This window comes from Sceloporus undulatus, chromosome 3 (assembly GCF_019175285.1).
Source record: "Sceloporus undulatus isolate JIND9_A2432 ecotype Alabama chromosome 3, SceUnd_v1.1, whole genome shotgun sequence".
Classification (NCBI taxonomy): domain Eukaryota; kingdom Metazoa; phylum Chordata; class Lepidosauria; order Squamata; family Phrynosomatidae; genus Sceloporus; species Sceloporus undulatus.
Window position 1 is genome coordinate 57,667,691 of NC_056524.1, and position 16,914 is coordinate 57,684,604.

Genomic DNA, 16,914 nt, shown 5'->3' on the forward strand with positions numbered 1-16,914 from the left:
TTTAGAAATGGGCTATTTTGAGTAAATAGAGATTGGTTACATGTATGCAAAAATGTAAACCTCTTATCCAATCTAGAACTTTATCACCACTGTATAAGGAAAACAAAGAACATCTCTACCAGCCAACATAAAATCATTCAATTAACAGAGCTGGATGTTCAGATGATACATACATAAATCAGGTATTCCTAGGCGGGATTTTTTGTCAGTTATTCTAAATAACATACTTATAGAAGCCTTCATCTTTTAATTATTAATTATTAATCAGCCTAGTGATTAGTATATAGTTCAAATGAGGTATGTTAATAACCCAAGATAACATACCCACCATCAAAAATAGAGCTAATTGGAATGTTTGTCCTGAGTGACAAAAGATCTCTATAATTTAAAATAATGGGGCGAAGCAAACGGGGCTAAAGGGACAGCCAGAGGCCGCTCTAGCCCTGTAGTCCTGAGGGTGCCTGCTACCGCAGTCCTCAACAGGTCACAAAAAGGAGCAGTAAGAAACGTGACTGGTTTTGGGTTGTGTTTGGCAGCCCAGATGCAGCCTCAGCACAATCAGGAGGTGTGCATCGTCTGCACTCTCTGCCCCTGGATGGGCCTGACAGTAGCCCTTTTGGGCTGTCTGTTTAAGGCCAGTGTTTAAGCAAAGTATTTTTTTGAATTAGTTCAGTTCACCTCTAAGTCTGTGACTTGTCCAAAATGGTGAGTACCTAAAATAGGAAAAATTTCTCATAATGGATCTGGTAGCACTCTTGTATCATCCACAGAAAGATGCAATAAAACCTTTTGTCCATTGGGTTTAACTTCTCTTAATGCTATATTTCCCCGATGAGGTTATCCTTAGGCCCTGTAGCAGTTACAAAGAGCACATAGGACATTAGAGTAGACAGCCTTATTCCAGGTCTGACCCAATACCAGTTGGTGAAGAATCCACTCTGTTAGAACATTCTGTGGCCTAGTATGAATTATGTAAGCATTGCAGTACTGTCATAAGTCAGACACACATTTGTGAATTGCATTGTTTGTACACATGAAACAACTCCCTGTGTAAAATAGATACATGTCCCTAAACTAATAAGGAATATGTTCTCGGACAAATCCAATTGCTCTTTCCAGTTTGAGTCAAAAAATAGGATTTACATAACTGTTGTTTACCATCTAACAATTGAGTCAATGTGTTGACTGGTTGGAGCTAGTAATTGAATTTGGCTATACGTAGTGGCTTCCCAAAGTGACAGTATTACAGTGGCTGTCCATATCAGTGGAAGTTCATTTCTGGCTCATCCTCCCCCAGTGCAAATGCTAAAAATGGATGATCACACCTGTATTATTCAGTGGTGTCAATGTGGACATGCATACAGCATGTGCTTTCACTTTGCCGTCGTTGAATAAGGCGGGTGCAATCTTCCATGAGTGGTTGATTTTGTGGATGGAAAGCCTGTGCGTTATGAGGTCCCACTATATTCTCTTTCTGGAATTCATCAAAGTCCTTGCATCTAAGCTCTGCTGGAATCAGTGCAAACTTCCTAGGTGAACTTTCAGTGATTAGAGTGGAACATGATAGTTGGTCCGATAAGAATTTAATTAGGTCAGATATGAACTTTCTTATAAAATAATCTTTAAAAAAAACACTAAATAAAACACTTTCCAAACAGCAAGTAGCCTTTCCTCCCATAATTAAGTGGAGGTATCTTGTGAATGAATCATTTTTGTCTACCAATCCTGGACCTATCCTACTATTTTGTAACAAGATGTTTATTCTTTAATGACAGTAACTGATAAATTTTTCAGTCTGAAAATCAGTGGCTCATGTAGATTGTCATAGATATATGTCCATCCTCTCTTTAAAGTGTATTCTAACTGCCTTTCTAACCTTGGCAAATCTGTTGCTATATGTGAATATGTATAGATGTATGGTTTGAGCATTGGACTGTGGCTCTGGAGATCAGGGTTTGATTTCCCCCTCCTTTCTGGAAACCCACTGGGTGACCTTGAGTGAGTCACACACTCTAGCCCCCAGAAAAACCTGTGATAAGTTCACCTTAAGGTCTCTATAAGTGAGAAACAACTTGAAGACACACAACAACATGCAAGTGTATAATTTAACTATTAAATTCAAGTATGTGTGTACATGTGTAGACAGACACATCATAAACTTTAATCAAGAAACTTTATAGCAATAGCACTCATTTCTATACTGCTTATCAGTGAACTAGCATTCCCTAGGCAGTTTACAATGCCAATTTCCCCCAACAAGCTGGGTATTCATTTTACCAACCTACAAAAGGATGGAGGGCTGAGTGGACCTTGAAGCCCTGCCTCGGATTGAACTCACAACCTTGTGGCTGTGAGTGGCTGCAGTACCAGCACTTAACCACTGCACCACCAATGCTCTTTTATATTATATAACATATATAACTTTCAAACTAGATTGGATTTGCTTCATTTAAGCAATTAGAAGATCAAAACAATACTGGATTATGTTTGTCATTAGTCCTAGATAGAATTTAAGGTCTGTTGATTTGATCATAGGTGGTACTGATATTGGATTTAACTTATTATTGCTAAAATAAATTTACTGCTCTTTACTTTGACAGATATATGCACAAAAACAGAGAAATAACACGAATAAAGCGGGATGAAATCAAGCGACTAAAAGAATACCTCACGGTATTGCAACAGAGATTAGAACGGTAATATAGAACATTACTCTGATATAATATGTAAGTAATGTGGAATTTTTAGATGTACAAGTTGTCTCTATATAACTTTTCCCCAAAGCTGATTTCCTCTTGTTATTATTCTGCTTTTTCTAAATCTGTTAGGAATGAAATATAGGTAAAATGTCATTGAAGTGAGTTTTTGTTTCTTTGAGAGTAAACTCATAGAGTAGGGGTTTAAAAATAAGACTTTCTTGTAAAATTAGGAATATCCATTGTCAGCCCATCTAAGAAGTACTTATGCTAACAGCACGTTTCAGGTAGGGTCTCCCTATCACTGCCTGTAGGTATTAGGGATTGAAAAAAAATATTTTTGACATGAAAAGCACCTACTGTGCTCCCTACCTTGTGATAAAATGAGATATTCATAAAATTTAAACCTATTTTTGTACTTTTCAAAAGTTCTATTCAGTACGTTATTAACTTTTTCTGTTGGAAGGTATTTGTATGCACTCGTTCCTGAAAATTGGTTTAGGGCTGGCCAAATTTAAGAAATGTTTGCTGCCATTAGATCCATCCAGAACTACTGTATATGGCAGCTGCTTATTTCAGACACTTACTAGATGGAAAATCTTCCTTGTGTTCTTGACAACAAACTTATTGCTACTGTAGTATATGAGAGAGGTTTTATTCTCTGCAATGATAATTACACAACAGCATATAAAATGCAATTAATGCATGTGTTTGGAAAGTGCTTCTCATTTAACAAGAGTATTGATGTATTTTTACAGGTATTTAAGCTATGGTTCTGGTCCTAAACGATTCCCTTTGGTAGATGTCCTACAGTATGCACTGGAGTTTGCATCAAGTAAGCCAGTGTGTAAGTCTCCTATTGAGGATCTTAATAGTAGTGCTCTCCCTAGTGGTACTTTGTCAACACAGACAATACCAAGGTAAACATCCCTCATGTCTATTCAATATTTTGATTGTGATTTGCTTAGATATAGGAAATTGGTTTCTCACTAAATGACGAAGTGAGATAATCCTGTGGTTTGGCCAGCTTTATATTGTTATTAACTCCTTCCCACCAGCAGTAGTGATCAGGAGGGCCTGATCCCCTCAGCTAGGTAGAAAGCTGAAGGCAAAATGCAATAGACCTGTGAACTAACACATACAGGTCTGAAAGTAAGCTGACATATATAAACATTACTGTACACAAATAGTATATATGAGAAGTCCAATAGCTAAACCAGAAATATAATCCACTGTAACATCATCCTATTTCAGATAACCTTGAATCTTTTTGCAACAATAGTTTCTGCTGTCCAAATGTGTTTTCACCATGTTTGAAATCTTTTTTCCTTAAATTCCTTTTCCACAAAAAATTGTTATTACTGAATAGTCTAGAAATTATTTCATTAATTAAATATAAGACATTCACATAATAGATAAAACATGGGGATTGAGATACCAGTTTGAATGGCTAAATCTCCAAAACACCAGAAGGAGCTCTGCAGTGCACCTGACCACTCCTATGGTAGCTGTTAAGAAAAGTACATAATTTATCTCTGTTAAGAACAAGTAAATATACTTTCCCCTCCCTCTATCAGTTTTCTGTCATGTAAAATTAACAGAGCAGGTTCTGGACAAGTAAACAGGGAGTTCAAACCACACTTAGCAAGATCTCTTTGACTTTTAGCATCTTATATGCCTAATTTGTCAGCTGTCTCAGCCATTTCATTTAACCTGGAATTTTCTCTAAAATTACCATAAAAGCTGTATGAGTAAAAGCTAAATTAAAATGGTGGAGACTGGAACACCATATGACAATTCACACTGCATTGTGGTTGAGAAGTACTAGCAGCATGATGTTGAGATAGACTGACCCATATGTCCTGTGATTCCCACCTCCCACTCCAACCCTGGGATGCATCTGATAATGCCAGTTGATGGAGGGTTAAAGGTATTTTGCAGTTTCAGGAATGAATAATATTTATTGTTTTTATCAGAATGCAGCATCTTTGGAAATGATACATTGATTTAGTTTGTTTACACTGAATATTTCACATTTTTAACAAATGTAGCACAACAGAACAACAGGGGCCTTCTATAGAAACACAAAGCACATCGCCTGCACAAAGATCCATAATACACAAGCCCTTCACGCAGTCTCGGATTCCTCCAGATCTGCCAATGCATCCAGCACCAAGACACATAACAGAAGAAGAGCTTTCAGTGCTGGAGGGCTGTTTGCATCGTTGGAGGACAGAAGTAGAAAATGACACTAGAGGTACTGGTTGGGAAGTTGGGCTTTGAATTCACACATGTGTTCAGTATGGACAGGAAGTCTGGAAGAGGGCAGGGCTTGAGCCCTGAGAAGTGTCTCACTAGTTTTCAGGACTGTTCAGTATGATATTGCACACAGCACCCCTTGGCACAGGTGTTAGCAGGACACCAATGAAGTTAACAGACACAAATTTTAGCTACATCACCAACTTGTGGTGCCTAGGCTGTTTGTTACTTCAGTATCATTTTTAATTTTCTTTTTAGTGGTCTTAATGACATTCATCGTTAAAAAAAATCTATGTGGTAGACTGCGGGGGGGGGGGGGGGCAGTCTGAGTGCACAACAGAAATGTGTCTGTTCTAGATGCATATGTCTGTGGTGTAAAAGGGAGCCAAGATGGGCTATTATGGCCCTTCAGATCTCAAATATGCTACAGGATCCCTGTGCATATTGTTCTTCTCCTGCTCAAGAAATTAGACATGTGTCATGGAAGTGCATTCACAGACTAATGAGAATGACATTGCCAGTTAGTGGACGTGCTGAAAATGGTAGCTGAATTAATTGAATATATTTTAAAATGCAGGGTAAAACAATAATTCTTGTTAAGATCGTCATGTTTATGTTTTAGTTCCAGAAAATCTCTTTATTTTTCTCTCACATTAGACTTGCAAGAAAGCATAGCAAGAATACAGCGTACAATTGAACTAATGTATTCTGACAAGTCAATGGTGCAGGTTAGTACCATTTCTAAATGAAATATAACCAGTACATTTTTCTTGTATATTTTAAATTAGTTTAAACAAGATTAATAGAAATCTGCCCACCACTATGTGATACCACTTTACTAACTTTTGTATGCATAGATATGAACATGTCTACATAAGTACCTCCTCCCGCTCAAGCACCGGTTCATTCATTTTTCTCAGAAAATGGAAGAAGCAAGAGTTAACATTCACACACCAAATTCATGTATTTATTGTTTTTTATTTATCTGTTAAATTGTTATCCCATTCCACCATTCTAGCAAATGGTGTAGCATTAACTATTTGTAATGCCAGTTGGCATTAAAGATTCTCCAACTGGACTTGAGACTCAACATTTACTCTATTGCATGTACTGGCTACATGATAATGCTGTAATGTATGGTCCCACTGGTGAAGCTGTGTTGACCACAAACCTTATTTTTGGGTAATTCAGTGCCTTGCAGCAAAATATGATTATCTTGTCATTCCCTTTACATTCCTGTCATGTTCTTTTACCTTTGTGTTGTCTATTTAGCTATTTTGGATAGGGTGTGTATAATAAGAACCCAAATTCCATAAAATAACAACAACTTCTGTGACTACTACTACTTTCCTCTTTATTTATATCCCCCCCTTTCCCAAATTCGGCACTCATATCTTTCATAAAACAAAACACAGTGCATGAAGTGCATAGCCACATAATAGTATAACTATGCTTCAGAATCACTTGAGGAACTTAACTTGTTATATATCTGCTTTGTCATTTGCATGTGCAAATAAGGAAGCATCATTTTTATGGCCGTTTGAGTCTTATGCTGTGATTTTAAGCCAACTGAACTCTTGCTTCATTCTGAGTAAAATGTGTATAGGATTGAGTTGTGAATGTAGAAATATCAAATAGCCTTACAAAGTTGTAACAACAAGGATGACAATGGAAGATATTCTTTCTTACAACTGCACCTAGTAAAATGATCATCTAAAGGTATCTGTACAGTATGTAACAGACTAAATAGAATGAGAGTGTAACTAAGTATAATTATGATCCTTGATTTTTAAGCTGATAGTCTGCTTTCTCATTTGCTTTTCTTGCCCATTCATTTTTCTTTAGTTAACAATGATCAAAATAGCTAAACATTATCTCTTGATTATATTTTACTTAGGTTCCTTATCGGTTACATGCAGTATTAGTTCATGAAGGCCAGGCTAATGCAGGACACTATTGGGCATATATTTATGACAGTTACCAAAGGAGGTGGATGAAATACAATGATATATCTGTGACAAAGTCTACTTGGGAAGAGCTTGAACGTGACTCATTTGGCGGTTATCGGAATGCAAGTGCTTACTGTTTAATGTACATCAATGATAAGGAACCATTTTTAATACAAGGTAAATATTATGAAAATACAAGAATTTTTGCTCCCCATTTGAATAGTTTTGTTAAAAATGATGAAGAAATAGATACATGCTAGCCTCTAATCCTTTATGAAATCAGAAAGACTTGAGAGCCACTGTTGCTTTGTAGTATGGACACATTTTTATACAATGGGCCCCTCTCTTATGCGGGAAATCCGTTCTGGACCTCCCCCCTACCCCGGTAAGGGAAATATAGCATATGGTGGAGCCCCATTAAAAACAATAGGGCTCATGCCTATGGCACGGCACAGTGCATGTACCATGGGCGCGCACACCATTACTTCTTCTGGCATGTACCATTGCTTCTGGTGTGGCTTTCAGGGTATGCTGAAAGCCACGTATGGCACACCCGTGTATGACGTGGGCTCACTGTAATTATTTCGCTGCATTTTACTATGCTTCTTGTATGTGAAAATATAACCATTTAAAACAAATGAAAAAGGATTTCAAAGTATTGTTAGTAGTGGGTAGAGAATAGTTGGAAGGAGCAATACTTCTATGAGTCACATCATCCCTACAACAACTTGATAAATCATAATGTAAGGAGAAATTAGTTGGAAGATGCTTGTTTATTTAATAATAATTACTACAATTCATGCCATGATAACACAACAGTTTGTAAACAAAGCTGAAAAATGTATTTCATTATAGCATCATAGCTGTCTCCTACAAGTAACTATTTAGACATCTTCCTTTTAAACATTTAATGAAAATATCTGTGCATATTCTTTTTCATGTTATTTAATGCATGATATATACACATTGTGTGTTGTTACAGAGGAATTCAATAAGGAAACGGGTCAAATGGTTGTTGGAATTGATACGTTGCCTCCTGATTTAAGAGAGTATGTCAAAGAAGACAATAAGCGCTTTGAAAAAGAATTAGAAGAATGGGATGCACAGATTGCTCTGAAAGCACAAGAAGAAAAAGCATTAATATCCCAGACAGCCAGGGTGCCTATGTCTTTCACTGCCCAAGGTTAGTAAAGCAAACAGCAACCAATCTTTTTCTCTTCATTTTGTCATCAATATTCCAGTGTGTTGTTTAGTAAAAATCAGAGTGGTGAGATCATGACTACCTGTTCAGCAGTGAATGCCCAATGCAAGACTCAATTTGAAAGACAATAAGTCTCCAGGGCCAGATGGGTTAACTACAAAATACTGTAAGACCTTTGCAGAGGAATTATTGGTACCTATTTACAACAGGATGAAAGAAATTAAAAATGGCAAGTTCCCAGAAACCTGGTGTAATGCAACAATTGTGTTAATCCCCAAAGAAGAAAGAGATCCTGAACTGATAGAGAATTATAGGCCAGTCTCACTTCTAAATTTTGATTATAAGATTTATGCTTCAATCTTGGCAGATAGGTTTTAAAAAGTGTTGTTGTATTGGATACATGAAGATCAAGCTGGGCTTTTACAAGGACATCAAATTAAAAATAACATAAGAACGGTGGTAGATACAGTATAATAGAGTTTTTTGAACATCATAAAAAGAACAAATTGGGAATAATATTTTTGGATCTAGAGAAAGCATTCGATAATGCAAACTGGTTCTATCTTAAAGAGGTACTAAAACATAGGAACAGACTTTCAAAAATGTGTCAATGCCATATATAATAAACAATCAGCCCAAATAGTTACTAATGGGGAAAGATCTCAAGGTTGTAAAATAAACAAAGGAACCCGACAGGGATGTCCCCTCTCCCCTCTTTTATTTATTTTGATGATAGAAATTCTGTTGAGGAAAATTAAAAACGATAAATAAATTATCAAAATCTAGGATTAACAATAAGAAGGGGAAAATATTTTATAATATGTATTATGGTTAGTAACATCAGTATGAAGATAATTGTGAATGAAACGAAAGTTAGCAAGTATATATATGAGAGTGGAAATATAATAATGTACCAAGAATAAAACTCCAATTAAGGCTAGGGAACCTGGGGGAGGATGAAACCAATTTATACTGCTATAGTTATCTAAGGTGGGATACAGACCGCCCCTTTGGGGTGGCCTGCACCTGCCCCTTTCCCCGACAGATCGGGGCCTGAGCTGCCACAGTGGCAGCCCCAGGGGCCCCAATCCGCCGCTTTTCCAGGCCTTGGGGAAGCGGGAAAATGCCACTTTCCCACGGCCTGGAAAGGGATGTCCTTGGGGCTTCATGCCCCAAGGACACCCCGACAGCAGTGGGGAGAGAGAGAAAGGGGCCACTAGGCCCCTTTCTCAACAGTGTCACTGGAGGGCCATGTAAAGAGCGCGCCAGCGATATGTGGCGCGAAAAGAGCTCTGTTTTGGAGCTCCTTTTGGTGCCGCTAAAAGAGCACCATAGGCGCCCTGCAGTGACACCAGGACGTAACGGCCATGTTGTTTGGACACGATGCGGCCGTTACATCAAAATGGCGGCACCCATGTAGACAGGGCGCCGCCATTTTGACGTACTGAGTACATCCTAGGGTTAGGGAGCGTTTGAAAAGGACGCTTCCAGGCAACCCTAGCATGTACTCAGTATGTGCTTTTTGCCCATCTGGACAGGGCCTACGTTTTATTTTTCTGAATGTAAGATTAATTTTTTTTTAACTCTTCCTTGCTGGAGACATTGAATGAAACTTGAGTATTCAAGGACAAGAAAGAGAAGATGGAAGCTTTGGAAATTATAAATATGTTGTATTTTAACTAATAATAATAATAAAGCAAGACTGATGTGATGGTGTCCTGGCATAGCTGCTATCTGTCCATCACTCCCCAGTAACTACTCCTGCTTTCACGTGCACATAACATAGAAAGCAATATGTAGCGATATTTTCTTGACTGAGAACTAATTTTGTTGCAACTTGAAATAAGTTTTCTAGGTTTAGATTTCAGACCATATACTTGCAGTTATGTATGATCAGCAATATAAGCCTGACTCAGATGTGATGAAAAGCCAAGTTCCAAGAACCCTGTTTTATTGGAGATGAGCAAAGTATACTTTGTTACACTATCCTATTTACCCTGCTTGGCTGCTCTTTTTATTGAGATGAGCTAAAAGTGCCACAGATCATTCATAACTTGTTTGTGATGATGAACAAACCAGAGATTTAGGTTTGCATCCATCTTTCTGTATATGTTTTAATCTACCTGTTATGGGTTTTGGGGATATTTGCTTGCTGTTACACTCTGTGGTTGTTTAGATGAAAAATTGCTGCCTCAACTGTACCATAGTTACATGCCAATGCTCTTATTTTAGTATAATGAGGCAAATCCAAAATCTAATACTTCAGTGTGAAGAAAAACCAAAGTTCTGTTTGTTGATTGATGCTGGGCTTAATTTCTTAACAGTACTCTCATTGATCTGGATCCTAATAAGACACTATTTTTGCAGTTAATAATATAGAATATTTATTGTCTTCCCCTTTCCATCATTCAAGGAGAAGAACCAGAATATTTGGAACAACCGTCAAGGACTGATGTTTCAAAACAGCTGAAAGAAGATTCTATACGAGCCATCACAAAAGCATTTACTGAACAAGAAGATAAGAATCCTGAAATGGTTATGAATTCGGTAAGATGAAAAATACGTACTGTATATACCCAAGTCCAAGTCTAGAAAGTTTAGTCAAAAAATTGACCCAGAAAACCTGGGTTGGTTTGTCCACATGTCAATGTAAGTACTGCACTTTAACACTTATTTAAAAAAGGAACCATCCCCGGGTGAAAAGTGAGAGATTAATCCCTCCTTGGAGCACCTAAAAGAAGCATCAACACCCTTTATTCTCTCATCCATACAACTTTTAGGGTGAGCACAAACAGCCCTGCTCACTGGAATTTTTTAAGTTCTTTGACATTGTTTTCCTATTCTTCATCCTTTATATCCCTTGTTACATGGCTCCCAAGTTTTACTCTCGACTTATCCACTGGTCATATCAAAATTCCTAATTTTGGCACCAAAATCTGTCCTCATCTTAAACATGAGGTCAACTTATAGTTGAGTATATATGGTACATCATTTAGACTCTGTGAATAAATTACTCTAAACTGTAATTTAGAAAAGGGATGGGAATTGTGCAGATGCAAGCCCTCTTGAAGCACAAATCCTGAGATCACTTTTTAAAATCCCTACCCAATTCCAACAGAAGAAAATATCCTTCCCCCCAAATATACTACCCCCCCCCCCCAGTCATCTTGAAGTGACCTCTGTTTCCAAGAATGTCACTTTTGATTTTGGTTGGGAAGAGCCAAATCTCTCATGCCTTCACCCGGTTTTAAGTTATGTACTGAATGAGTTGCTGCCATCTCCATTTATTTTTGTGCTACCTAAAGTGATCAGGAACCACCTCACAGGGGACTTTGTCAGTCAGAAGCAGCACTTAAAATTGTGATCAAAAACAGAACAACAGAAAGTAGCGCTGCAACTAGGGAGTAGCGTATTCTCTGTAGACAACTCCTTTTAACAATCTGCTCTTTGGACCAGCTGAACTTTCCAAATATGCTTCAAAGACAGTCCCAAGTAGAGCATGTTGAAAATCCAAAGAATATTCAACTAAGGCATGTGTTGTTGTTGTTGTTGTTGTTATTATTATTATTATTATTATTATTAACCTTTATTTATAAAGCGATGTAAATTTACACAGCGCTGTACATACAATCTTTTTAATTGGATGGTTCCCTGCCCTCAGGCATACAGTGGGCAGATCCAAAGTCTAGGAACAAGTGCAGCTGGTGCTTTTGTTTCTGCTTTTAGTTAACCATGACTTGTCTGCTCTCTATATCCAAAAGCCTATTCATGTTTAATTTACTAGAAGAGTTATTCACTTGAAGTCAGTAATGTGAATGAAGTTAATTGCAAAAAATTTGCACTACCTAAAGTAATCAGAAATCACATTACACTTCTTAGTTTCATCATATTAGATGATAATGTAGATAATAATATATTTCTAACTCCATTTAAACAAACACTTAAAGTAGGCCTTATTTTGCTGTTATTGTTTGGTTTGTTTTTTGTTTTTTTGTTTTTGTTTTTTGTTTTTTTACTACAGTGGTATCATTTGCTTAAGAAATACAAGTATCTGGGAAACTATTGGCTATTTATTTGTTAATTCCCACCACATACGAAAAGATCCAAGGGCAATTTTCAAGTTTATTATCTAAGAAGCTTTTATAAGACTGAGAAGCACTATCCTTTTTCATGTGTGCTTTGGTCTATAAGGAGACTCACTCTGAACCAGATTTTGAGGCTGTGGCCAGCGTGGTGTAGTGGTTTGGACTATGACTAGAGAGTGGGGCTTGAATCCCCATACCCATCCAAACACATTGGGTGTCCTTGGGCATGTCTCTCAGACTCAGACTCAGAGGGAGGTAAAGGCAAACGCTAAACAAATCTTGTCAAGAAGACTTCATGATAGGTTTGTCTTAGGGATGCCATAAGTCAGAAACAACTTAAAGATACAAACAACAATAATTTTTGTGCTACCTAAAGTGATCAGGAACCACCTTACAGGGGACTTTGTCAGTCAGAAGCAGCACTTAAAATTGTGATCAAAAACAGAACAGCAGAAAGTAGCGCTGCTACTTTAAAAAGAGATTCAAGACCTTCCTGTTTCAGCAAGCCTTCCCCGATGCCCCTTGATGATATATGACTCCCCCCTATATGTATAGCATTACCAAGCACATTTAGCTGGCCTGGATTTGATGTATAGTTTTAATCTGTATTCTGAAATGTTTTTATTGAAGTTTTATTTATGCATTGCAATTTTTATCCTGTATTTTGTATTTGATATTGCAATTTTTACCTGTATACCGCTATGATCAACACAGAATAGCGGTTTATAAATAAAAATTATTATTATTATTATTATTATTATTATTATTTTATTTAATGGGACAGAAATACAAGGGGAAAGTAGAAATGCCCTTTTTCTTCCTGCAATGCCAGCATGTGATTATTTGGTACAATAATGTAGACCAGGAGTGAGGAGCCTTTGGATCTCCAGGTATTGATAAACTACTGTTCCCACCATTCACTAAATTGGATAGAGTTCATGGTAATTGTAGTAGATCAATATAGTTTCAGATTCTCCAGCTATATTCTAAACCTATATTTTAGATTCTTGAAAAAAAATCAATGTTCTGATATCACTTACGCATGTTTCCTCCTCTTTCCCCCCTGTAGACATAGAGAATGTGTAAAATTTCCATTGGTATGTATTATGATTTCTAGTGCCCACTACCCACTTTACTAACTAATTAGTGTCTGCAAACATAGTTCCTCTTGCTCAGCTGAAATGACAAACTTTTCCACATGATAAAATTTGAACAAAAGTTTTTATTTCCTTTTGAACCTGGTGGAAGAACACAGAGGGAGCATTTGAGGCTTATACTGTTGTAGTGCATTCCCTGCCTCCCTCCCCAGCAACAAATCATGATTTTGTTGTAATATCTGAATGTGGCTACCAAGTTGTTTGTATTGTTCCAAGGTCATAAGAAAGAGGTAAAACAAAAACAAAAAAAAATGATCATAGCAGTTAATAATTGACTGTCTTTAAGTATAGATTGGACATTGTTCTACTTTCGGTATATGGATCAACAGTAGTCATTCCTGAACAAATAAAGATATGATGGTACAAAGCATTGCCAGTTATTCTTGGGTAGATTTATTGTAAGAAAAAGATATTAGTGTGTTTTAAGAAGGTCAGATGATGCTTATCAAATTGCCTTGATTTTCTTTGGGCCCGAACAGACAGGCCAAAATAAAGCTGCTTCAGGTCACCTTGCAGGTACAGTCCCCCCCCCCCCGTATACCAAATTCCACATATGCTCAAATCCCTATTGTCTCCAATGGCGGTGCGTGTGCACGCGCGCCACAATTAGGGACAAAAGTCCCTAGCTTACCCTCCCCTTTCCTAGTCTCCAGGCCGGCCTCCTCGCAGATGCAGCCTCCGCAGAAGGGCCGGGTGGCTGCCTAGAGGCCCTTTGGCCTCCAGTGCTGCCCAGCCTTCCCGCAGAGGCCGAGGGCCATGCCTCCTCGCCGCCGGTAACGGCGACTCGGAGGCCAAGGTGGTGGCAGCAGCAGCGATGAAAATGGTAAGTGGGGAAAGGGGGGGAAGGAGGGAAGGAGGGAGGCAGGAAGGGAGGGAAGGAAAGGGGAGGGTAAGCTAGGGACTTTTGTCCCAAATGGCGGCGCACATGCACGCACGCCGCCATTGGGGACAACTTCTGGGTTTGCCTTCCGCGGATGCTCAAATCCGTGGAAGGCAAATATGCATATAAGAAGGGCCGACTGTATACTGTTTAAACGACACACACATCTTAAGAGGTCAGAAGCTGCGCCAAAGCCATGCTCTAGTCCTTAGGATTGGAGCGTGGTTTTGGCGCAGCTTCCGGCCTCTTAGGACGCATGCAGTATTTAAACAGCATACCTCCAAAGTGACCCGAAGAAGCTTTATTTTGGCCTGTCTGTTTGTCCTCTTTAGCAGCTAAAGCTTGTGATTTGTGTTGTAGCCTTTTCTATGAAATTTTTGGTGTCAGTGGGGAGTACTAAATCCTTTTCCTTTTTAAGGATATTAATGCAATGATGCATACTTCAGTGAGATTAAACCACATAAAAAACAAATGCAAATTGTGTCCCATTCCCATAAAATTCAAGGGCATTTCCATGTTTGTCTGGATCAGTATACAGTAGAACCGCCCATTACACGGGCGATCTATTCCGGACCCTCCCGCATAAGGGGAATCGAATGTATGCTCAAATCCCATTCAAAATAATGGGGCGTACACCCCATTGTTTTGATTGGGGCTTGCCTTCCATGTGAACTCAAGTCTGCATAAGGCAAGCCCGCGTAAGGGGCGGGTCAGCTGTACCAAGGGATCTTGTAACACCTTTGAGACTAACTGAGAGAAAGTATAAGCTTTCATACACTTAAGTCTGTTTCATCAAATGCATTGAGTGAAGTGACTAGGAACAGATATGCATATATTAAATAGCGAGGGGGGGGGCAGAAACCTGAGAGAACCCACAGGTCAGTGGCCAAGGACTCGAACAGGAGTCCCTTAGCACCTCTTTCTGGGTTTACCCCTCAAGGAAGGATGGATCCACCATGAATCAGTTCTTCCAAGTACTCTCCCAGCCAGGTGGCTTAAAGAATACCATGGTCGGTGGGGTTGAAAACTGTAGAGGGCCTCATCATAACCAGTAGGGGCACACTCTCCTATCTAGTTCCTGGTGTAGGTCATCCACCAAGGCCACCAAAGCTGTCTCTGTTAGCTATCCAGGCCTGAAACCAGATTGAAATGTAAATCAGCTATCTAGTTCTGAAAGTATGCAAGTTGTACTTTGCAATCAATAAATACAAATGTTTGTAAAATAAAAAGGTGCCTTCTTATGGAGGACACCAAGTGTAAGGTTCTCATTCATCATGGTACAGAAGCTTATACTGCAATGTCTTTCATTCAGTCTCAAAGTTTCTACAAGATCTCTTTGCATACTAAGGTTGTACTACTGCTTGGAATAATTGTTATATTGAGGTAACAGAAATGTATATCAACTATTCTATTCAAACTCTTGTTCATCTACACTATGTTACTATTTTTAAAAAAACAAACCTTATTTTTGTAGACTCAGCTAAAAAGTCATCCTATACAAGCTATTTGGCTATCCTTATGTCTCAGGTTTTCATTAATTTACATTCAGTTTTGTTCTGAGGTCTCTTTTTGGAGCCACCTGTAAACTTTTTTGATAGTGCAATGGGCAGGGTTAGGAAACCAAGCTTTACTTAGCAACTTTTTTTTTTTCATCCGTATCTGTTTTGTTTAATAACTCAAAGTTACTTCTAAAATTTTCTCCTTTGTTCTCTTTATGAATTTATTAGGACTGCCTTTAATGAAGTGACATGTAGCAGTTACTTCAGGTAGTAAATTTCAGACAAATTGCCCCTTTCCCATTCAAGAATCAACATCAGTATGACCATTTTAAAATGGGATCTGCAGTCTAATTAGGTGGCATTTTTACTTTGAAGTGATTTCTGTGCTGGAGAAAATATCTATAGTTCCTTGTAACGTAAGTTCATTTTGTTGAGTTCATTTTGCTGTAAAAAAAAAATGATGGGAGAAATGTTCTTACTAAACTTGAAAAGTGACAATGGCGGGTTACAAACCGCCACTTACGACGCGCTCCGTGCGTGCTAGGGTTAGGAAGGGGCGTGTTAGGGTTAGGAAGACTCACCCCTTCCTAACCAGCCCCGGCCCCAACACTCGCGGAGTGCGTTGTAAATGGCGGCACCCATCCACATGGGCGCCACCATTTTGACGTCTTGGATGCATAGCATCCAGACGGCGCCACTTCCACGTTTTGAAAAGGAGCGCCATTTTGGCGCTCCTTTTTCGCTGCCCTGGGAAGCCTCGCGGTCTGGCCGCTGGGGCTTCCCTCCGCAGCAAATGGCGGCGGTGGGACAACGGCCGCTTGAGGGCGGTCTGTAACCTGCCAATGTCTTTGTACATGGTTTTACTCCAGTACCTCAGTCTGAGGCTATGTCCATGTTTTTTTTCCCCTAAAAAGAGAACAAAGTTTGAACAGTATTTAACAGTAATGAATGGATTGGGCAAGAATTTTATCATTCTCTTAGTCTACAATGTTGTCAGCTCAAGGTTACATACAATTGTAGTCCCATTAATTCCGAATAGCATATATGTAATAAAATAAGATATTGCATTTGCATCTAAAAACTTCCAAGTTATCATAATCCTCTTTTTACCTAAGGACTCTTTCATTCTTCTTTTTTTTAAAAAAAATATTTTTATTAAAACACAACTTTTGAGGTTATGAAACAACT

General features: G+C 38.5%; 1 protein-coding gene across 4 annotated transcripts in view; it reads left to right on the forward strand.

The window, feature by feature from the left end:
• USP25 (ubiquitin specific peptidase 25) overlaps nt 1-16,914 on the forward strand; it is an 87,512-nt gene that overhangs the window by 52,557 nt on the left and 18,041 nt on the right. For all 4 annotated transcript variants that reach the window (XM_042456911.1, XM_042456912.1, XM_042456913.1 and 1 more), the window contains 7 exons: nt 2,601-2,696; nt 3,455-3,616; nt 4,748-4,953; nt 5,613-5,683; nt 6,853-7,081; nt 7,887-8,087; nt 10,519-10,652. In XM_042456911.1, coding sequence (XP_042312845.1) covers nt 2,601-2,696; nt 3,455-3,616; nt 4,748-4,953; nt 5,613-5,683; nt 6,853-7,081; nt 7,887-8,087; nt 10,519-10,652 — 1,099 coding nt within the window. The remainder of the gene's footprint in view (nt 1-2,600; nt 2,697-3,454; nt 3,617-4,747; nt 4,954-5,612; nt 5,684-6,852; nt 7,082-7,886; nt 8,088-10,518; nt 10,653-16,914) is intronic.